Raw genomic sequence first — 23,335 nt, forward strand, 5'->3', positions numbered from 1 at the left:
GCTTAGAAGCTGGGGGGGGGGGTAGGTGGAGGGGGCTCTGTAAGTATTCCTCCTCCCAGCTGCCTCTCCAGGAGATCAGGATTTGGGGTCCGTTGAGCTCTGGGGCTGGCACATCCCTTCTGACCATTTAGAGACATCCGGCCATGTGGTTACACGAGGATAAGCCCCCCATTCTTCAGCTGCCATGTTCTAGCCCAAGGCCGGAGTGGGAGTGGGGGGCAGAGACGAGGTGCCTCTGCTTCATTCTTCTCAACTGAGCTTTCCAGAGAAGCTGGCCTCAGTGGCTTTACTGCTTTACCCATCCCACAACATACCCAAGCATCTTTATTTCTACAAAGTAATTGATGGAGAGGACACAAATTTTTTTAATCGGCATTTCTGGCTCTCTTGCCAGGGAATTCATTTATCTCCTTGCACTTAGCAAGGTTTGCTGCTATTTCAAACCCCTCAGGGACCACATAATCACTCCTGCTGCAGAACCTACTTCGTATCCCCATGCAGGCTCCTCCCCGTTACGATGTCTTTTTCGGTCTCATCCTCGCTAATTTTGTGCATCTGATTCTCTTTCCCACTGAACCTCACCTAGGTTGGAATAAAGACTCAGCTAGTGCTCAGTTATTGCTATTCCACTGCGACTACCACTTTCAGGACCAATTATATCTCATGACAATGTCTGCGTTACGAGGAAGTGTATAATTCAGGCACAGTGAGCCATTCTTAGCGGGATCCTAGGGGATTCCTTGCCCACCATTCTAAACATTGCCTAGGAGCTATTTACAATATGCACCTGATTGAACATTCCACCTCCTGCATAAGCCCCATTTCGCCTCCCTGAAGCCCCAGCTGCCCGCTTTGGGGGCCTGGAAACTTGAGAGGGTCCATTTCTAGTGTTCCCACAAATAGTCTGGAGGAGCAGGAGGTGGGGGAGGAGGGTGGCTCACACTTACCTGAGGGGCGGTTGTGTGAAAGAGGGATTAAATTTGTGCTGTGAAGATCAATGAAAGCCTTGGAGAGGCAGATTTCAGTTCAATATAATGAAGGACTTTCTAACAATTAAAGCTATCCAAAAAATGGGAACCCCTTAAAAAGACTCTTCTCTCCCTGGAGTTCAGGCAGAGGGGAGATCCTTCCAGCCAGAACTGTGCAAGGGCTGGACACACACACACCTGCAGTGCCTCTAGTTCTTGAGCCAGACGACCTGGGTTCAAACCTCAGCCTAAAACCTACTAGCTCTATGGTCTTGGGCAAGTTTTTTAGCCTCTCTAAAAAAATGCAGATAAAAACACATTAGTCTTTCTAGGCAATTGTGAGAGGTTTTTCGTTTGGGTTTGTTTTGTGTTTATCAAAAGAATCTGTAGTTTCTGAACAGTAAGATAGTGTTCTAAGCCCTTTTGTGCTCAAAGCTCTTCCTGATTTATAGACATGATAAAGAGAGGCCACCATTTACCAGCAACTACAACATAAAACAGAATTTTGTAATTGCTATTTTACATACATACATAAACACAAATGTTAGTGTTGAAGCTTTTAGAAATTGTGATGAGGAAAATTCTCTTAAACCAACAAGTTGAACTGTATAGGGTAAAGAAAGGTAGGAAACAATAATTCATTTATTCAGCAGGTATTTATTATGCACCCAGCTAGTGCAAAGCTTCTTGGGAAATGCCAGGATGGCTTAAAAAACAACTACTGCCTGCTGGGGGCTGGCCAGGTAGCAAATAATTGTTTCTGACCCCTCCACTTACAAAAATGGACAGAGTTCCACAGGCTCTGAAAATTTTAAGTGCTCTGTAGGACATTTTGCATTGGTTTGTATCCACATGAAATGGTCAGGGCAATAATATAAAATAATAATATAAACACAGTAGGAAATGGATCACCTAATTTTCTCCCTATTTTCCGTTAGAAGTTCAGTATTTCTGAAGACTGATGAACTCTATGTGCATTTTGCCTAGGAATGAAAAATAACTTTTTATTTCATTTGTACTTAGCACAGTTCTTGGTTCTGAAAGCCCGATGCCTAAAAAGGACATTGGTAGGAATAAACATGAGATGCCCAAAATATCTCTTTCCTATGGGTTGTAGACATCCAGATTTGGAAAAGAAAGTTTTCCCTTCAGTAGCTCCTGTAGTCTGTAGCAACTGTCAAATATCCATTTCTCGTGCTTATTATTTTTAAAAAGATTTTATTTATTTATTTGAAAAAGAGAGCATGCTCACAAGAGGCAGGGGAGGAGCAGAGGGAGAGACTCTCAAGCTGACTACGCTGAGCAAGGACCCTGATCAGAGCTCAATCCCACGACCCTAGCCATAACCAAGAGTCAGACACTTAACCAGCTGAGCCTCCCAGGCGCCCCTCCAGCTTATTAATACATTGGAAATATGCAGACAGAAACATGACTTTCCCTGGCCCTGCCATTTCTACAATATTTTCATTCTCAACTTAGCATAGTTGGACGCTGGTAGCTTTCTGAGAAACCAGAAGTTTCAGCACCCATGTCTGCCTAGACCAAATTGTCTTTTTAAAGCACAAAGAACAGTAATAATTACACTTTATTAAGCATTTACAACATTCTAGGTACTAAGTTCATTGTACTATCTCATTTGTACTTCACAATCCTATGAGGTGGGTGCTGGTATTATTACCATTTTACAGATGAGAAAACTGTGGCCCAGAAAAGGAACTTGTCTGAAGCCACCTAACAAGGATTCAAATCCATAAAACCTGTGCTCTCAACCATTGCTATCAGACTGCATCTCCAAAGAAAGGGGAGAGGAGTTCCCACTATAAAAACAAGAGCTTTCCAAACAGTTAATGGAAAAATGACTTTATCACTCCCCACAGACTGAGTAAGGTGAGATGGCTACCTGGGGACACCCACTATCCCATGGAGGTCTGTACCGGCCTTGGGATGTTCTCCTTGACAGCTGGCTATAGCAGAGGAGGGAGATAGAAACTCATAGAGCCTTCCATAGAAAGCACAAGATCACCCCGTCTGTTTGCTCTCGGAGGACTTTCTCCAGACCAGACATACTTAGGTGTTTAGGAGGCTCACGCTCTTAGTGGTAGACTCAACTTCCCTCTTCTTCTTTCCTTCCCACAAGCTTTTGTTTTCTCCAGAGTGAGAACTGGGTTCCAAAGGCCTGTTCTTTTATTCATTATCTGTGTAATTTTGAACCTGTCTATACCTTGGTTTTCCATCTGCAAAAATGGGTCCAATAAATAGTAGCTACTCAAAGGGCTGTTGTGAGAATAAAGATTCAGGGAGATGGTGCGGGTCAAGTTCTTAGCACAGTGCCTGGCCACGGCAAGCACTCAATAAATGCGAACTGTTAACAAAAATAGCAATGATACAACTAATACCAGATGTTGGAGTCAGACAGCTGGATTTCTCTTCACTGTTCAACTGGAATTTAAGTCAGGATATCATCAGTCCTGGGTGCTAAGACACAGCAAGACCAATATGGTCCTCAGAACCAAAGCCTTAAGGTAGTGGGTAATCTCTGAGCTCCAAGGACCAGCTTTATAAATTTAAGGCTAGGGGAAGAGGAGGAGTGAAGTTTCACAGGTAAACCAAAGCCCCTTTTGCTAGGGTGAGAAGTCTGTCGCCTATTTTGTTTATCCCTTCTCTAAATGTTTCCTCTCCCGCCTCCTGGGATGTCTTCAAAACTGCTCCGTTTTGGTAGCAGCTCTTTACAAGTCTGCTGGAGGCCACAGGAACAGGCCGACAGCCCTTTCCCCAGCTCAAACAGCCAGCAGGAGCAGCCCCAGGGCCCTCCCCCTGCCGAGGTTCCTGCAACCCCCCTTTCAGTGGTTTCCTGACCAGGCACAGCTGAGGAGGGAGGGTCAGCTCTGGTTGTGGCTCCAGAGCAGGGCAGCAGCACTCACCTGCTTCCCGTAGATCGCCCGGGCCCAGCCAACCCGAGGCACCTCGCCTCGCAGGTCCCTCTCATTTTTCACTCCAGAGCTCACACAAGCCCGTTTCCAGAGTGAGGTGAGCAGGAAGCAGAGATAAATAAATAAATTGATAAATAACGTGGGCCCATTCTGTGCAAAGCTCTTGGATAAAGTTCACCTCTAGGTACCAAAAATGTGGATCCTCATTCCAGTTCTTTCTGTGAACTCTTGGACAATTCAATCCACCATCTTGGGCTTCGGTACTCTCATCTGAAAAATGAAGGAAAAGAATTACCTCTGATGTACCTTTCTGAAAAATCCCCCAAACCATTCTTCAACTCGGCCCCTCCTTTTTCATGACAGGATGGGCTGGCTCCCAGCTCAGGGCCCAAGTCCCATTATAAGTTTGAGACACACTCAAGGTCACCACACAAAGCCAGATTCGTTTGTTCAACAAGACTATAGAAGTTCCATAACAGCAGGGACACAGTATACTACCAGCACCCTGCCCAGCGCCTGCCACATGGTAATCTCTAAAGACATTTAAATAAATAAATAAATAAATAAACAAATAAACAAACAAATAAATAAATAATAAATGCCATGTGGTTTTATTTCATCCTTTTCAACCTAAAATGTACCTTATTCATTCGTGCACTCAGCCACTTACGGAGACCCACCGTGCCTAGCATGCATCTCACTGCAGTGTAACTCCTGGGGATTTGAATAAACTTCTGTGACTACTTATAAACAACACAACGACTAAGGAGGCAGAACTAAAAGCAAGGAGAAATTCGTCGATATATTAATGAGTTAGCTAAGAAAGGACTTCTCTGTTCCCATCCCAGAGACTTCTGATAGCCAGCATTCTAATAACAGTTGCTTTAACCAGCTTCACACTTTGAAAGCCAAAATTAACACCGTACAACGAAAGGCCCCAAATAAATTCAGAAGGTAAGACCTGAGCTAAGGAGGGCCTTCTGTTTCCTAGCGAAGAAGAAACACCTAAGGCCCTCTCTAGTCTCAAGCCAGCTCCCCTGCCCTCTCCTAACCACCTCATCATCCCGCCACCTCCCTTGGGGACCCCGCCAGGTGGCTCGGGCCCAGCCGAGCCTCCTCCCTCAGGTGAAGCCATTCTCAAATTAAATCACAAAGAGGGAGCAGCCAGTCTGCAATGATCTGTGTTTATTTAGTAAATGGGTTGATTGCCCTCATTTGTGGAGATTAAGAGTTAATTTCCCAACGCAAAGAGAACAGATTTCTCGAAGGGCAGCCCCAGATAATTAAGAGGGAAAAAAAACACAAAAATTCAAATACCCACCCCCCCAAATCCCGCCCCTTCCCACCCACTTTTGGCCTCTCCTTGGCCTCTGCAGCCAGGTAGCCACAGGCCCCCGTTTCACTGAAGTTCTGACTGGGGAGAGGAGGATTTGGTAAACAAAGGCTTAGGAATTCTTTAGACTCCTTTTACACTGACATCTGGCAAATTCTCTGGCAAATTTGAGATCACAAAACAAGTTTCTCTACCCCACCCCGCCCCCACCCCCTCCCTGGCTTTGAAAGGCAAATGTTTTGAGGTTTGTGTCCGGTCCCCTCACAAAGTTTTTAATCAAGTGGAGTCAAACCACTTTGTCTACACCTTAATTGAAGAGCCTGGCTCTAGAGGTTAAAGTACTGTTTTACAATAACGAGGAGGAGGCAGGAGAGGGAGACGGGACTAAGTGGAAATGTGAAAGGGAAGAAAAGCCATGGGCAAGTGGCCCTTAAGGGCACACTCAGTGTACAGCACGCCTGGCCTTCTTCCCGGCACCCATTGGACACAGTGCACAGATAGCAAGCCATGAGCCTCCACTGGGCCAGTCCCCGGGAACTGGGGTGAGACTGGCTCAGCTTTGCTGGGTAACTTCCACATAACACATGAAAACGCCCCTACTGTGGGAAATCTCAATCCAGGTGAGGAACCCCCAAATAGAACCAGCCATAAGACCTCAGAGCGGGCCCAGCTTCCTCACTTCACTGATGAAGAAACGGGCCCAGAGAGGTAAACCAACTTGCCTGAGGCCAAGGGGCTCGTGCCAGGACCAAGATCCTCAGAATTCTTCTCATTTCCCTGGCTGTACCTGGGCCCTTTCCTCTGCTGGATCCTGAATAGAGATATGTACTACATCCATCTCAAGACAAACTTTCATACACTTCGAAAGACAGTTGAATGACTTCATAGATAATTCCTACATTCCAAAGACTTTACAATCAATCACTCAATTAGAGCAACTCCGTGTCAACTACAGTCCTAGGAGGTATCCATTCAAGTTCTTTTTTTTTTTGTTTTTAAGATTTTTATTTATTTATTCATGAGAGACACAGGGAGAGAGGAAAAGACATAGGCAGGAGAAGCAGGTTCCTTGCAGAGAGCCCGATGGCAGGACTCGATCCCAGGACCCTGGGATCATGAGGCAGGTGCTCAACCACTGAGCTACCCAGGTGTCCCCTTTTAAATTCTTTATCCAGAAAAAAATAATAAATTCTTTATCCAGGCCATTGAACAAGATGACAGTGGCTGCAACACTGTCATTAGCCAACCCTGAATGGATAGATCCCTGGAATGGGCTGGTGGTGGTCCTTGGAGGTCAGCCTTCTGCTGCTGTGGGCCCATCCCCCAGGATGAAGTCAGAAGAGTTTTCATCCTTTCCCAGGCACCAGACACGAGAGTTAGTGAGATTCTCTCCAGTTATTAGGAATAAACAAGCAGTCAGGTGGCTTCGCTAATGGTGATGGTAGGCTTCTAAGCAAGGAGCTAGGAAACGGCTCCTGTAACCTAGTCTCCTTGTCTTCTCCTTTGGAAATGGGTTCTTTCTCCTCTTCCTTCCTTTCTGCCATAGTCTTCCACCAGGAGGACACTGCTTTCCTGCCTTTCTGTCTCCTGCTCCTGTTGCTACCATCTAACGGCTCTCTCCATGCACTTCACTACCTCGTGGCTTTTGTTTCCTCCAAGGTTCTATTGCTTTCTATTTTCTGCTTGTTCCTTTCTCAATGAGTGTTTCTCAGCTTCTGCCACTATATGCTACACTTAGACTCCCCAGATGAAAGGATCTGATTGGGTACCACTCTGTACCCAATCAGCACACCAGTTGGACGAGGTCTCATGCCAGACAACCTCATGGTTGGGTCGGATGCTTGCCTATTCCTGGCTCAATCATCTGAGGTGAGGGTTCACATGGTACAAGGTACAAGGATGGCAATGTCAGTCTGAGGAAATGCTGTGGATAAACTGTGGGGTAGCAGTTGCTACATTTTAGAATTGCCACCATGAACTTCTTAACTTCTTGAGGCTCATGAATAAAGTCCCAGGCCCAACATCACATCATCCAACCACTTCTGTCTCTCTCTTATATCTCTCACACACACCTCACATACCCCATCTTCCCTTATGCTTCTCATTATTTCATCCTTCAGTTCAAAACACAATCAGGTAAAGTGAGAACTTTACAACAGACCAGAGATTTTCTATAAGGAAGGCATCAGTGGCAAAGTACACTGCTTTGGAATACAAGTCTGGGTCAGTGGTTCTCAAACCTGCCTAATCTAAAAAAAAAAAAAAAAAAAAAAAAAATCACTTAGTGAGCTTTTAAAACTTAAACCCCCAAATCATGATTTGGAGGTCATGACTATTGTGAGTCTTGTTTCTGCAGCTTCTCCTCCTTCTGCTCTGCTGACTTGGCCTGCCAAGATGCTCTGATGGGAAGGGCCTGACACACCGACCATAGTAAACAGAAACAGTGCCCCCACATCTCCTAATCTAGTTCCCTACTGGCTCTATTTTCAGCAATGGAAATTAAACTGTCCCTTGAAAAATCAGAAAAAAAAAAGTAAACATTACCAAGTGGTTTTGAAAACTGTAGAGGTATAATACTCAGCGGGGATCATAACCAATCTGGGCTTGATATCTCAAGTCCAGAAATTCTGGGGCTCCTCTAATTTTTGGAAGGGCTTTAAAAAATATATTTTATTTATTTATTCACGAGACACACACACACACACACACACACAGAGGCAGAGACACAGGCAGAGGGAGAAGCAGGCTCCATGCAGGGAGCCCGATGTGGGACTTGATCCCTGATCTCTAGGATCACGCCCTGGGCCAAAGGCGGCACTAAACCGCTGAGCCACCCAGGCTGCCCTGGAAGGGCTTTTGCTAAGACATATAAAAGGACAAAAATTAGTGATGTTTACCAAGAAGACATCAAGTAGCAGTTCAGTGCAAAGCGAAAAATGTTATATAAATCTAGGTTTTAGTCCAGACTTTGCTACTATAAAAAGGAACTGGTACCTAGAAACTTGAAGAATTGTTACAAAATTAGAAATATTGTACCTAAAGCACCTGGTACTTTACAAATGACAATCATTCTACTAAAAATACAACGATTTTAATGCTCAAAATAACCTGAAGAGAGTAAGTTCTATAAACCCAGTGGTGTGCTAAAGCCAGCTCTGCAGGGCTTGTGAGAGCTGATTACCTGCATCTTTTCCAAAATCCAAGTTTAGTAACATAACGTTGGCTTGAAATAAGCCACAGTAGCAGTATTTACACCATGGAAATTGGCAAATGTACAGATCAGAGCTTTTTTCTTAGAGAGCTGGTCATTAAACATTTACCAGCATACTGCTGAAAAAAAAAAAATCACGACTTTAGCAAAGAGCCAGAGCCCCAAATTATGCACTGAACTTGGTCTTTTGTTTCTATGATTTGCATCCATATAACCAAACTAGGATTCTGTCTTCAGGAATTTTTGCCCACAGATCACAAAGCACTGCATAAATACTTCACTAATTCTCCCAGCACACAAGGGAGCAAGAGAGGTTAAGTGACTTGCAGAGGAAATCAATGTTGGAAAGCACAACTTCACCAGTCTGTGCTACCCACCTCTGCCAGCCTTCCTACCCGTCAGTACTGGGCAGACTGGCATTAAACACGTAGGTATCAGTTACTAACAGTGCTTCATCTCATAACCCAAATAGCCAAAGTCTTGTTCTAGAGACGATGATCCAAATGTTCTGTCCTTGACTACAGATTTGACTCCCCAGAATGGTCCACCCTTTCCACATGGAGTTTTCTCCTCAGGATTGCTGATGGTCGTTCATTAATCAACTTCCTCCACATTCTTTCTTCCTCAAGTCCAATGGCATGTATTTGAAAAAATGGCTGGCCACATTTAGGTTTCTGTTGGAACAGATGCAAATGGCATCATAACCAATCAACATGCATTTTTTTAATAATTTTTTTAAAAAATTTATGATAGGCACACAGTGAGAGAGAGAGAGGCAGAGACACAGGCAGAGGGAGAAGCAGGCTACATGCACCGGGAGCCCGATGTGGGACTCGATCCCGGGTCTCCAGGATCGCGCCCTGGGCCAAAGGCAGGCGCCAAACCGCTGCGCCACCCAGGGATCCCAACATGCATTTTTTAAAAAGATTTTATTTATTCATGAGAGACACAGAGAGAGAGAGGCAGAGACACAGGCAGAAGGAGAAGCAGGCTCCATGCAGGGAGCCCAATGTGGGACTAGATCCCGGGGGGTCTCCAGGATCAGGCCCTGGGCCGAAGGTGGCGCTAAACCGCTGAGCCACCCGGGGTGCCCTCAACATGCGTTTTTATTTGTGACCTTCTCTGGACTCCCCAAGGGCAGGGACCCAAGAATTGTTTCTCTCTGTGACCTCATCTCCATAATAGTTTAGGAATAAATGAATAACCCTTATGATAAACTGTCTCTAAAATGGATCCTAATGATCCTCACCCTCCAAAGGGTTTTCATTCCCTAGAGTAATCCCTGCTACTCCTTGAGTGTGGTAGACCTAGTGAATTGCTTCTAATGAATAGAATATGGCAAAAATGACCAGATGTCACTTCTAAGATTACACGAAGACTGTGACTTGATTGCCGTCTTCTGTGTTTTCTGTCTCTCTTTCTCAGCATTTGCTCTTAGGGAGTAAGGTGCCACGTTATAAGTGGCCTTAGGAGAGGCCCACAAGGCAAGGAACTGACGTCTTTGGCCAACAGCTAGTGAGAACCTGAGGCCTGCCAACAGCCATGTGATGACCTTGAAAACAGATACTGTGAGACCTGCCAATAGCCACATGAGTGAGTTTGGAAGTGGATCCTCCTCCACTCAAACTCTGAGATAACTGCAGCCCCAACCAATACCCTGGTAACGGTTTGCTGAGCAACCCCAAGCCAGGGGATGTAGCTAAGCCCATCCTGATTCCCAACGTACAGAAACTGTGAAATATTAAACGTCTGTTGTTTTAATCTGCTAAATTTGGGGGGTAATTTGTTATACAACATAGATAACTAATGTGACCCTCAAGCATCAAGAGAAATGATCAAACAGATTGAACGATATAAATCACCTCTACTGGGTGGGGCCTAGCACACCTATCAGGACTTCAGCATGGCTGCCCTCTTATTCAATCTAAACATCTCTAACTTTCATTACAGTTGGAAGTCTGCTTAGGGATAACAATGTTCCCATTCTGGGAATGATCCAACACCCCAAACTAAAATGAAAGGAACTCAATGGCAACTTGGCAACTTGAAATTCCAAGTCCTTAATGTTATAAAGTCAAAAATTGTCTGGTAAAAGGCCAAAAAGGAAGTATATGTTAAAAGCTGCCCTTTCTGGTCTCACATGAGTAATTCTTGCAGCTGGAGTTTCACTACAACCACAGGGTTGTGGTACCACGAAGGTGGCCATTTTCAAATCTGGCCTGACATCAGAATGTAATTCAACTAGATAAACCTGGGACTTGGCCAAAATAAGTAGCATTTACATAACTGGAGCCAATGAATACCATCACTTTTCTATGAGACCATATGACTATGATGTGAAGAAATAAAAGCCTTTGTTGTTTTAAAGGGCAGGGACAATTGGAAGTTTTGCAGCAGACAGTTACAAAATTTTCCACCCTTAGCTCTCCAAAGAAGATACCAGTTAGTGGCTTTGGGAGTTGGGTGTGGAAAGAATTGCTTGGAAAAGAAAATTAAATTGATCCTGGACAGAATGTGAACCAACACTACTACATTTATCATAGAGTCTAAAGTAGGCTATTTAGCCCCCTACATTGTGAACTGGCTTTTCTGATCTACATCCCTTTATTACTCAGCTCCTTGAAATCATAGAATTCTGCATCGGGCAAGGCACAGAAGGCTACCACACCCCTCTCACAAACAGCGAATTCTTATTTTTCAGAATAATTTTTTAGTGGGTTTTTAAAAATCACTTTAGAAAACAAAACACTCCAAAAATTAGTCTTTGCTTTTATGCTTTTTGCACTTGTCTGCTCACAGTGCTCTCGGACTCAGGATTCACATCGGTGATCCTTTCCATCTGGGATAGGTTTTCTGCAACTCATGTAGACTGTAGACTTTTTTTTTTTTATTTCATTCATCTCTTGTATTTTCTTAAAGGGTTCTCCTTTTTTCTTTTTAATTATCCCTATTACCTATCATCAGGGAGCTGTCTGGGGCTATAATATGGGGAGTAAAAGCTCATCAACTAAACTGGTTTTAGCTGTATTTGAGACAGAGTATTTTATCCTGTCGGTTTTCATTTTATTTGATGACAGTGCTTGCAATTTCTCCCTCAATAAGCAAAGATGACTTAGATCAGTGGCCTGATGAATAAGCATGAAAATTTGATTTAGAAAAGGAGGATATCCAGAAGCTCACAGAGAGAAAAAAGAATTTCCAACCCCCTACCACACACACTTTAAATGACAAAGCAAAGCAGCAGCATTGTCTTTAAACAACATCTTTCAAGGCAATATCAATGCTCCCCAATGTTAGGTAGTAAGAATAATAATTTAGAAAGAAAAAGAGAAGCCTTTAAATATATATAGGGAAGGAATAAAATATTTTTAAAGTAAATGTCATTAATCCTTTGTATTAACTTGGGGCAGATAACCCAAAAGAAAACAAATAAGATCCTGGGTGTGAGGGGGGAAACTGATGCTTGGGAAGAAAGAAAAAAAGGGGGGGGGATTCCTGTTGAGCAGCGGATGGAGAATGTGAGCTGTCTGACACCCTACCTTGGCCCAAATGATTCCGCTCTCCAGATCCATTAACAAGAGTGGGAAAGGACAAAGAACTGTGAAGTGGTAGGTAAGATGCTCAGTAAACTTCAGTAATAGAAAATAAAGAAAAACAGAGGAAGCCAAAGTCTCCAACAGAAGGGAACCCAATGAATTGTCTTACATTTCAGAACCTGTTTTTTCTTGCTGGAAAAGCAGCTCACCCGAGTCAGCAAAAGCAGCAACTTTTACAAACACGCAACCTGATCAGAAATCTCACAGGGTCCAGCGCCTGGAACTGAGGCTGGCAGAAGGAAAGGCTCAGCCAGGAGTAACGTTTTCTTAAGCATAGTATTGGGTGTGCATGTGTGTGTGCGTGTGTGTGCATGTGCGTGTGTGCACGTGCGCATGTGTGTGTTTGCATGTGTGTATCAGAGACAGTGAGAGACATTTAGCCTTTCTCAAACTGTCACTTTCCTGCATGGGAATTCGCGATACTCCCTGCTTCCCGGAGAGAGGGGAGAACCCCCCCCCCCCGGTGAATTCTGACCTCTGAATTCTGACCTCGCCCGGAGTAACCGGGGAGCTCACGGGAGCGCCCAGTGCCGCGAGCAAGACCGAAGATTTGACCGGGAACAAAAGACCGCTAGCCCGTCAGAAAACGCCACTGGAGCACACGGGTAACCTCTCTTTGTGTTCTGAAAACTCCTTAATTAGCAAGTGCCCTGGTTTCTAACACGCATTAAAACTCCTCTCCGCGCGTCTCAACTACAGGATCAGGTCGCTGCTGCTGCAGCGCAGAGGGGACCCCGGGTGGCCACGCGCCCGAGATCCAGGGAAAGCTCCGCAGTCCAAGACGCGCTTCAAGCCGTCCTGTGTGCCCGGGCGTTCGGTCTCAGGTACTTTAAAATCATCCCTCCCCACGTCCCCCCGCCAACCCCTAGTTTTCCTGGAGCTGCTCTAAAGCCACAGCAGATTGCTAGGCTCCGGGCCGCGCGCGCGGGCGGGGCGGCCTGGGGGCCCCGGGGGCCCCGAGCCCCCTAGGAGGGGTCTGCACTTCCTCCCGCTTAAGTCGGCCCCCTCCTCCCGACTCCAGTCCCTGGGACGCGGGGCCCCTCCTCCCTCCTGCAGCCGGGAGAGGGGGGTGCGAGGGATTGTGGCCTCACGTGGTCTGTTTGGGTCTGGGGAGAAAAGGGCGACCTGGGAGGCGCACCCTTCTCGCTCGGTACCGAAGCCCGCACTTAGGGTCCAGCTGCCCCCGAAGCGCCCTGCCAATCCCAGCGCTGCCGGCCCGGGCAGGGCCACCGTGACTCCGGGTCACGTCCCTCTGCTCTGTTCCCAGCGGCTCCCAGGAAAGCCTCCCTCGCTGCGCCCTCCAGCTCGAGACGAGTGTTTTAGCGGACCCGGAAGAGGAACACATCTTTATAAGCCAATTCCCTTTCTGGTGCGTTTTACCCCCCCACCCCCCACCCCTCGAGCGAATTCACCGTAAAAGTTTTTCTGAACTTTTCCGTCCCGGCCCCCTGCCCCTCCCCTCAGGAATCCGCCCAGAGCGCTGCAGGCTCCGCCCCCCCGGGCCTCCCTCGCCCCGCCCTCCAGACTTCCACCCAATCCGGAGGCCGCCACACGGAAAACAAAGGCTGCCATTGGGCCGCCCTGGAGCCCGAGGGCCCGCCCCCGGCGTGGTTTGTGAATGGGGGGAGGGGAGGGGGCGGGGCGGCCCGGGGCCCCGCGAGCCCGACGCTTCTTCTGGTGAGTTGCGCGACTCCGAGGCGTTACTCTGCGCTCCCTCCCGGCGGGCGGCGGCGGCGGCGGCGGCGGCGGCGGCGGCGGGCGGGCGGGCGGGCGCCGGGACACTCGGGCTGGGGCTTCGCGAGGCTGGAGAGGCCAGGCCCAGGCCGCGGGCAGCGGGCCCTCGCGGCTTCCGACGCAGTGCGACTGGATTTCCAAAAAGAACTCGCTGAGCTCTTGGCTGCAAAGCGCCGATCGGACTCGGAGCGAGGATCGCCCGCTTGGCAGAAACTTGGGGGCCGAGCTCTCGGGGCTGGAGAAGGAGCGGGGGAGTAGGAAAGGCGGCGGCGGCGGCGGCGGCGAGCAGAGCCTCGAGGCGAGGAGGCGGAGCAGCACCGCCTCGGCGGCGGCCTCGGCTCACGGGCGGCGGCGCCGGCTCTCGCCCGCCGGGGGCCGGACTCGGCGTGGGGGGCGCGTGCGCTGCCGTGCGCTGTGGCCCGGCCGACTTTGGGCAAACTTTGAAGGGTAACCCGAGACGCTTGTTGCTCCTCGCCGCGGAGAACGCCGCACCGTTACGTCGCAGCGGGAGAAGGCGGCGGCCCCGGTCCGCGCCCCCGGCCCGGGCCGACGAGTCCGGGGCTCCCGGCTGCCGCCCCGCTGCTGGGCGGAGACGGCGGCGGCGCCCCCGCGGCGCGGGCACCCGGGCTGCAGCGCCCTGAGCTCCGCGCCGCCCACGCCCCGGCCGCGGCGCCGGGAGGACTCTCATGCGCCGGGCGCGGCCGCGCCTCCCCGGATCCAAGCCTCTCGCGGCCGCGTCGTCGCGCTGCTCGGGCTGAGAGCGCCGCCGCACCCGTGGCCGGCGATGCGGGGCCCCGGCGCGGCCGCGGCGCGCTCGCCCCTGGGCCTGTGCACCCTGGCGCTTGCGCTGCTGGGCGCGCTGCCCGCCGGCGCCGGGGCGCAGCCGTACCACGGCGAGAAGGGCATCTCGGTGCCGGACCACGGCTTCTGCCAGCCCATCTCCATCCCGCTGTGCACGGACATTGCCTACAACCAGACCATCCTGCCCAACCTGCTGGGCCACACGAACCAGGAGGACGCGGGCCTCGAGGTGCACCAGTTCTACCCGCTGGTGAAGGTGCAGTGTTCTCCCGAGCTGCGCTTCTTCCTGTGCTCCATGTACGCGCCCGTGTGCACCGTGCTGGACCAGGCCATCCCGCCGTGCCGCTCCCTGTGCGAGCGTGCCCGCCAGGGCTGCGAGGCGCTCATGAACAAGTTCGGCTTTCAGTGGCCCGAGCGGCTGCGCTGTGAGAACTTCCCCGTGCACGGCGCCGGCGAGATCTGCGTGGGCCAGAACACGTCCGACGGCTCGGGGGGCGCGGGCGGCGGCCCCACGGCCTACCCCACTGCGCCCTACATGCCGGACCTGCCCTTCACCGCCCTGCCCCCGGGGGCAGCTGACGGCAGGGGCCGCGCTGCCTTCCCGTTCTCGTGCCCCCGCCAGCTCAAGGTGCCCCCCTACCTGGGCTACCGCTTCCTGGGCGAGCGCGACTGCGGCGCCCCGTGCGAGCCGGGCCGAGCCAACGGCCTGATGTACTTTAAGGAGGAGGAGAGGCGCTTTGCCCGTCTCTGGGTGGGCGTGTGGTCGGTGCTGTGCTGCGCCTCGACGCTCTTCACCGTGCTCACCTACTTGGTGGACATGCGGCGCTTCAGCTACCCCGAGCGGCCCATCATCTTTCTGTCGGGCTGCTACTTCATGGTGGCCGTGGCGCACGTGGCCGGCTTCCTGCTGGAGGACCGCGCCGTGTGCGTGGAGCGCTTCTCAGACGACGGCTACCGCACGGTGGCGCAGGGCACCAAGAAGGAGGGCTGCACTATCCTCTTCATGGTGCTGTACTTCTTCGGCATGGCCAGCTCCATCTGGTGGGTCATCCTGTCGCTCACCTGGTTCCTGGCAGCCGGCATGAAGTGGGGCCATGAGGCCATCGAAGCCAACTCGCAGTACTTCCACCTGGCCGCGTGGGCTGTGCCCGCTGTCAAGACCATCACCATCCTGGCCATGGGCCAGGTGGACGGGGACTTGCTCAGCGGGGTGTGCTACGTGGGCCTGTCCAGCGTGGATGCGCTGCGGGGCTTCGTGCTGGCGCCCCTGTTCGTCTACCTCTTCATTGGCACGTCCTTCCTGCTGGCCGGCTTCGTGTCCCTCTTCCGTATCCGCACCATCATGAAGCACGATGGAACCAAGACCGAGAAGCTGGAGAAGCTCATGGTGCGCATCGGCGTCTTCAGCGTGCTCTACACGGTGCCAGCCACCATCGTCCTGGCCTGCTACTTCTACGAGCAGGCCTTCCGCGAACACTGGGAGCGCACCTGGCTCCTGCAGACGTGCAAGAGCTACGCGGTGCCCTGCCCGCCTGGCCATTTCCCGCCCATGAGCCCCGACTTCACTGTCTTCATGATCAAGTACCTGATGACCATGATCGTGGGCATCACCACCGGCTTCTGGATCTGGTCCGGCAAGACCCTGCAGTCTTGGCGCCGCTTCTACCACAGACTCAGCCACAGCAGCAAGGGGGAGACTGCGGTATGAGCCCCGGCCCCTCCCCCACCCTCCCTTCCCCCATCCCCAAGCAGGGGGAGAGACGTGGGAAGGAGAGAACTGTTGAGGGGGGTGGGGTTCTGGAACCTGCACACCCCCCGCCCCCTTCCAATGAGAAGTGACCTGGAAGAGAGATGATAGTTGTAGATTTGGGGCGAGGAGTGGGTTTGGAAAAGGAGGCCTGGGTGGAAAGACGGTTTGGATGAAAAGACTTATGGCAAAGACTTGGAGAAAGAGGATGATGATGATGATGATGGTGATGATGGTAAGGCTGATGTTAATAATCACGCCAGGTGCGGGGCCAACCTGGGCCTATCGAGATTGAGCCCAGCAGAGATGGCTCTGAGTTCTTCCTGGCCCCGGGGCTGAACTGAGACTGAGCGATTCCCCTGCTGCAAGACAAGTGGCCTGTCCTCACTCCTGTGAGGCCCGGGTGAAAGGTACAGCTCTGTCTGCGGCGGCGGCTTTGTTGGGAAAAGGGAGGACTCCCTGCGGTGTCCTTGTCAAGCGGTGGTCAAACCATAATCTCTTTTCACTGGGGCCAAACTGGAGCCCAGATGGGTTAATTTCCAGGGTCAGACATTACAGTCTCTCCTCCCCTGGCCCCTCCCGCCTGTTTTTCCTCTCCTACTCCTTTCAAGTCTTGTAAAATAAGCATTTGGAGGTCTTGGGAGGCCCGCCTCCTAGAATCCTAATGTGAGGATGCGAAAGAAATGAAGATAAACATTTAGAGATGAGGCAAAGGAGATGAGTAGTAGGTATTTCTGCTTTTTTATTTTCTGAGGAAGGCAGAAGGAAGAAGGTATTTTATTTGGTTTAATACCCTGAAAAGAAGTGATGACTTGTTGCTTTTCAAAACAGGAGTGCATTTTCCCCCTTGTCTTTGTTGTAAGAGACAAAAGAGGAAACAAGTGTCTCCTGTAGAAAGGCATAACTGTGAAGACAGCAACTTTTATAGGCAAAGTAGCACAAGTCAGAGGTTTCCCTTTGGATGTTAATTTGGCTGAGATAAACATTCCTTTTTAAGGAAAAGTAAACGGCACCATGCTTCCATACCCCAGTCAGAGGTTCTGACTTGGCTAAAGGAAATGCAGGGGGTTTTGTTGTATTTGTTTTAAATAAATTTAACTCAGAACACACAATCCTATCTGCAGGCTCTGTTCAGATGTTCAGGGAAATCTCTCCCTTTATTATTATTTTTTTCTTCCTATAAACCTGCCTTTAGGTTTTCTATTTTCTTCTGATTTGAATCCTTCAAGATAAAAGGAAAAGCATAATGCCCTCAGCCTCCATAATAAAGAAGTTAAAATTTTTAAAAAGTAAAGAACCATTTTGTCCTGTTTTCTTAGTTCCATAAATCCGTTTATAAAACATCATGTGTATGCTGACCCTGTCTTTGTGTGGCTGGGTGGGGAGGTGACCTGCAGAAACGGCAGTGAATGAAGGGGACAGTTCAAACCATGGGTCCCATTTTTAAGGAAAGTCATTAAAAGAAGGTAAACTTCAAAGTAATTCTGGAGTTCTTTGAAATGTGCTGCATGACTTAAATTTATTAATCTTAAATCATGTACTTTTTTTTTCTATAATAGAACTGATTCTTTTGCATAATGCTCTAAAGCTGAGCAGAGAATCATGGGAGGTAACCTTTATTCCACCTTTGACACCACCCTTCAATCTTGCAACACTATTATATTTCTCAAAACAATTTTTAAATGCTGTTTTAAACAGTTTTTAAACCATAGAGGGTACTGTCAGGAGTACACGTTACTTTATATATGTAATGTTCAGTTGAGTGGAGCTGCTTTTTATATTAAAGTTAACATCGACCTTGTATTTCTTAAACCTCCAAAATGAGTCTCATTTGTCAGATTTGAAATGTCCACTACACAGTTTTTGGCATCTTTTGTGTTGTATCTCTTGCATGTGAAATTTGTAAAATAGAGACAAGTGCAGTATGTATATTTTGTAAATCTCCCATTTTTGTAAGAAAAATATATATTGTATTTATACATTTTTACTTTGGGTTTTTGTTTTGCTTTAAAAGTCCACAAGGAAGCCCCACTTTATCACATGTACAGATCACAAAATAAATTTTTTTAATACAAAGTGAATGTTTATTTAGTTTATAATTCCTATATATCTTTAAGCCAAAGAACAGAACTCTGTGTTATGAAAAGGTATAGAGGGATACCATTGGCTCTGTCCCTCATGTAGATGTTCTATATTTGAAGTCTTTTCCTTGCCCTTTAAAATACAGTGTAATGAATGCCTTATCTGTCCTTTAATTTTTTCTTTTTCTGTTGCTGCTTCCTGCCTACCACCACACTACCATTCCACACATCCCTAAGCCTTTTAGTATCCTGCTTTGGATAACTTATGGAAGGTATAGAATAGGCCATCTCGTTAAGAGAAGTGCTTATCCGATCCATGTTTTTACCACTCTTCAAAGATGCAGACCATATTTGAAAGAGGACTGGAAGATATTTTCGGTCTGCTTTTCTGGTGATGTTTTCCGTGGGAAGAATTCAGTGAGTATATTTTGTTTGTCTGTGTATGTTTCTTTTTTAAATTGTTTTTGTATTCCAATGCACCTTACCTAATTTGTTAATTCTTAAATCCTTTCGGGTCTTGTGGCTGGAAAGTCAGTAGAGGGTTCCAGTTAATAGCAAAGGCCTTTGGGATGGAGCCTTCTCAGCTGTAGGCTTCACTCTACCTTCTAGGTCAACTGAACCAGAGGTCAAGTGATTCCCCGAGGTGGCAGTGACTCAGCAGCTCCGGCAGGAATAGACTCCGGCCTGACCCCAGGATGGCCTCAAGCCACTGAAGCTATTCTTTTCTCTTTTCGGAGAGGCTAACTTTGGAATCAGATTAGACTGAGAAGCCTTCCTATCCAGCCACTTTGATATTAAACAGTCCCTCAGGGAAATGATAAAGGCATTCTAAATACTTCCAATTCCAAGCCTCACTCGCTTGCCTTTTTTTTTTTTTTTTCTTCTTCCCTACTCGTTTCTCTGCTTTAATTCAGGTGCCTATTTCCTGGCTTTTCCTAACAGTTGCTTCATTCTTGGGCAGCCATCAAGACCCAGCAGCAGACTGGACGCTGCTGTTTCTCCTTCCCTGCTTCAGCTCTAAGCTTCTGTACTTCTAAAGCTCAACAGAAACAGTTCTGTTTTTGTTTTAATTAACAGGCTTGCTCACATGGCTGGTGTGTTTTACAAACACACAGAAGGAAAACCAGTGACAGTCCTCACCAGGAGGAGGAAGCCACGCCGCTGCACTCTGTGCAGAGCATCTTTTAAGATCCTCCTGGGTTTTGAACATCACAATGGCTGTGAGGTCATCTTAACCTGTGAAGATTTTGGCATCAAGGAAGGAAAAAAATAGCGACTTAAAGGCTCTTTAGGTTTATCCAGTTTTTGCTCATAAAGTGACACCTTTTAGGTTAAAGCATGCCTCTTTTAACACCACACTAATACCTCCTGTTAAGAATGTTTGCTTTTAGAGTAGGTCGAAGGCTCCCGATGGGGTTTTTTGCTCACAAATTAACTGCTAAAGGCACTTAGACCTTTGTGTGGGGAGAGCTGTGTGACTGCTCCTATAAATGTGTCCCCCCTCTTGTCGGAGCTGCCTCGTTCTTCAGGGTGCTCAAAGATTGAAGAGCCTTGGTCTTTGGTGAGGGAACAAAGACTGTATGAATAAATTACTACCTGCTTTTTTGTAAGCAAAGATAAAAGTGTTCAGTCTAATTCCTTTCACATAGGGGTGCGCCCTTACACAGTTGATTCTTACCTAAGAATTTTAGAAGCTCGCAGATTTTTAAAGAGACACATCTTAGCAGAAAATATGTGAGGGAGACTGTTCATGAAAGGGCATGTGTAGGGTTTAAGAAAAACATTGGCAGTAGTTTGGTGTTAATCCCTAGATAAGGAGCAGAAACACTTGTGAAAATTTTCTGTAGTTGATAAAACAAAATTATTTACACAATAACCATACGCAACACCTAATCTTTTTGAGTAGGTATGTGAGAAATCATGGCAATAAATAAATGTCCTGTGGATGACATTTGCCATTAAAGATTTTTTTTTAAGTGTGCTTAATAAAAAGTAGTGATATTAGAAATTCTCTTGGTAGAACTACAGGAGTGTAGCAGCTGTAGGTTTGAGCCCTGTAATCACACTGGGAAATTCTCTTCTAACTCATCTTTAATTTCACTGAAAAGGCAGGTAGCTATTTATAGATGGTATATTTTTATATATGCATATGTGGGTGGTGCATAACAGTCTATAGGGCTCCAGGAAATCCTAGAAGGGACCACAAGCACACCAATGTGGACTTAACAATTCATAGGCCTATTCTCTTTTTCTATTACTTCACCCCTACTGGCATTAAATTGATTTCATAAACCTTGCTCCCAGTGTGTGACATTTCTTACATCTGAAACTGTATTCCTCACATTTATACAAAAATGAACTAGTTAAGAGGGCACATGAAAATGTCAAATCTTTGGTAACCACACATTGTGCCTCTTATTCTCTTCAGAAAAAAAAAGTTGAGTCACTTGTAGTTTTCTCAGTACAACAGTGGTAGAAAAAAGGAAGTTTGTCCAAGACAATAGTAGTCTACCATTAACTGATCCACTTCAAGAAGCACTGCTGCAGATTCAGTCGGATCTGGGCAGCAGCCACAACAGCTCTCCTCTCCTCTGACCCATTTTGCTATCTCCCTTTGCTTCCGGAAGCATGGCCTCTGGCGTGGCGGTTCCAACGGTGTCATCAAAGTGTTCAATGAGATGAAGGTGTGTAAGTTCCCAACACCAGAGGAGGTGAAGAAGCGCAAGAAGGCAGTACTTCTCTGCCTGGGCGAGGACAAGAAGAACATCATCCTCAAGGAGGGCAAGGAGATCCTGGTAGGTGATGTGGGCCAGACTGTAGACCACCCCTACGCCACCCTTGTCAAGATGCTACCAGACAAGGACTGCTATGTCCTCTATGACACAATCTATGAGACCAAGGAGAGCAAGAAGGAGGGCCTGGTGTTTATCTTCTGGGCACCTGAGTCTGCACCCCTTAAGAGCAAAATGATTTATGCAAGCTCCAAGGATGCCATCAAGAAAAAGCTGACCGGGATCAAGCATGAATTACAAGCAAACTGCTACGAAGAGGTGAAGGACCGCTGCACCCTGGCAGAGAAACTGGGGGGCAGTGCTGTCATGTCCCTGGAGGGCAAACCTTTGTGAGCACCCTCCAGCCCCAGCCTGGAGCATCTGGCAGCCCCAGACCTGCCCATGGGTATTGCAGGCTGCCCCCTTCCTGCCAGACCCGAGTGGCTAGGGGGATCCCAGCAGAGGGAGGGCAATCCCTTCACCCCAGTTGCCAAACAGCCCCCTGACCCCCTGGACCTTCCTCCTCCCTCTATCCCTGACGGTTCTGGCCTTCCCAAACCATTTTTGATCTTGTGATTCCTCTTGGGTTGAAGCAGACCAAGTTCCTCTCAGGCACCCCAGTTTGGAAGGGCTGTATTTTTTTAAAGACACCCCAGTTCCCCACCTGTTCCTCCCTTTTCCCATGCTGCCAAATTCTAACCACAATAGTGACTCTGTATTTGTCTGTTTAGTTCTGTGTATAAATGGAACGTTGTGAAAAAAAAAAAAAAAAGGAAGTACTGCTCAAGCAGTAACTATATTGGAGGTGCTCTGACAGGGACTGGAGAGAAACAGATAAAAGTAAGAAAGGCAGGGGATCCCTGGGTGGCGCAGCGGTTTGGCGCCTGCCTTTGGCCCAGGGCGCGATCCTGGAGACCTGGGATCGAATCCCACGTCAGGCTCCTGGTGCATGGAGCCTGCTTCTCCCTCTGCCTATGTCTCTGCCTCTCTCTCTCTCTCTGTGTGTGATTATCATAAATAAATAAAAAAATTTAAAAAAATTTAAAAAGGCAGTCCATCTGGAGTAACTGGGGACATAGTTCAGGGTGAACATGCTGTCGCCCAAGGAGGAATAAGCAAATAATTATATTTCTAGACAGAAATTGACAAATGTCATTATAGAGACCCAAGTGCTGTTTGGAATATTACTTAACATATGGTGGCGGGGCACCTGGGTTTTATTTATTTATTTTATTTATTTTAAATAAATAAATCTTTTTTAAAAATAGGAATTAGGGCACCCCGGGTGGCTCAGCGGTTGAGCTCTGTCTTTGGCTCAGGTCGTGATCCTGGGGTCCTGGGATCAAGTCCTGCATCAGACTCCCTGCAGGAAGCCTGCCTCTCACTCTGCCTGTGTCTCTGCCTCTCTCACTATGTCTCTCACGAGTAAATAAATAAAATCTTTTTTTAAAAAAATGTGGTGGCATTTACTGTTTTTAAAAGCTGCTTGCACATTCATTATTTGACTGTCCTCATAACAACCCCATGATGTATAATAATTCCTTTTTTTAAAAAAGATTTTATTCATTCATGAGAAATAGAGAGAGAGGGAGAGAGGCAGAGACACAGAGGGAGAAGCAGGCTCCATGCAGGGAGCCCAACGTGGGACTCCCGTGTCTCCAGGATCATGCCCTGGACCAAAGGTGGCGCTAAACCGCTGAGCCACCCGGGGTGCCCTAATTCCTATTTTTAAAAAAGATTTATTTATTTTAGAGAGAGAGTAAGCATGGGGGGGGGGGGGAAGGTGCCGAGAGGGCAAAGAATCTTTTTTTTAATTAAAAAAATTTTTTAAAGATTTCTTTGTTTATTTATTTATTTGACAAAGAGAGAGAAAGAGTGTGCAAACAGAGGGAGTGGCAGGCAGAGGGAAAGAGAGAAGCAAGCTCCCATAGAGCAGGGATCCCGAATCTGGACTCGATCTCAGGACCCTGGGATCATGACCTGAGCCACTCAGGCATCCAAGGATTTTTTTTTTTTTTTTTAAGATTTATTGATTTATTTGAGAGAGAGAGGGAGAGTGGCGGGAAGTGGTAGAGAATTCCAAGCAGACTCCGAGCTCAATGTGGAGCCCTACATTGGGCTCCATCTGGGGCTCCAGGTGGGACTTGATCTCACAACCTTGAG

The 23,335-nt window shown here is 47.9% G+C and overlaps 1 protein-coding gene and 1 pseudogene across 2 annotated transcripts; both read left to right on the forward strand.

Annotated features, from left to right (window-relative positions):
• The first annotated feature begins 14,480 nt into the window (after positions 1–14,480).
• On the forward strand, positions 14,481–19,957 carry FZD7 (frizzled class receptor 7). 2 transcript variants are annotated; one of them, XM_055345389.1, is made up of 3 exons: positions 14,481–16,275; positions 18,740–18,818; positions 19,479–19,534. In XM_055345389.1, the coding sequence occupies exons 1-2, from the start codon at positions 14,557–14,559 to the stop codon at positions 18,794–18,796; spliced, it is 1,776 nt and encodes a 591-aa protein (XP_055201364.1). In that variant the 5' UTR covers positions 14,481–14,556; the 3' UTR covers positions 18,797–18,818; positions 19,479–19,534. The 2 variants fall into 2 exon arrangements, with proteins under 2 accessions (XP_055201364.1, XP_055201363.1); XM_055345388.1 differs by lacking the exon at positions 18,740–18,818 and having other exon boundaries at positions 19,479–19,957.
• Positions 19,958–20,295: 338 nt separating this feature from the next.
• Positions 20,296–22,258, forward strand: LOC129522878 (cofilin-1-like; annotated as a pseudogene).
• Positions 22,259–23,335: the final 1,077 nt, after the last annotated feature.

Source organism: Nyctereutes procyonoides, unplaced genomic scaffold, assembly GCF_905146905.1.
Source record: "Nyctereutes procyonoides isolate TBG_1078 unplaced genomic scaffold, NYPRO_anot_genome, whole genome shotgun sequence".
Lineage (NCBI taxonomy): Eukaryota > Metazoa > Chordata > Mammalia > Carnivora > Canidae > Nyctereutes > Nyctereutes procyonoides.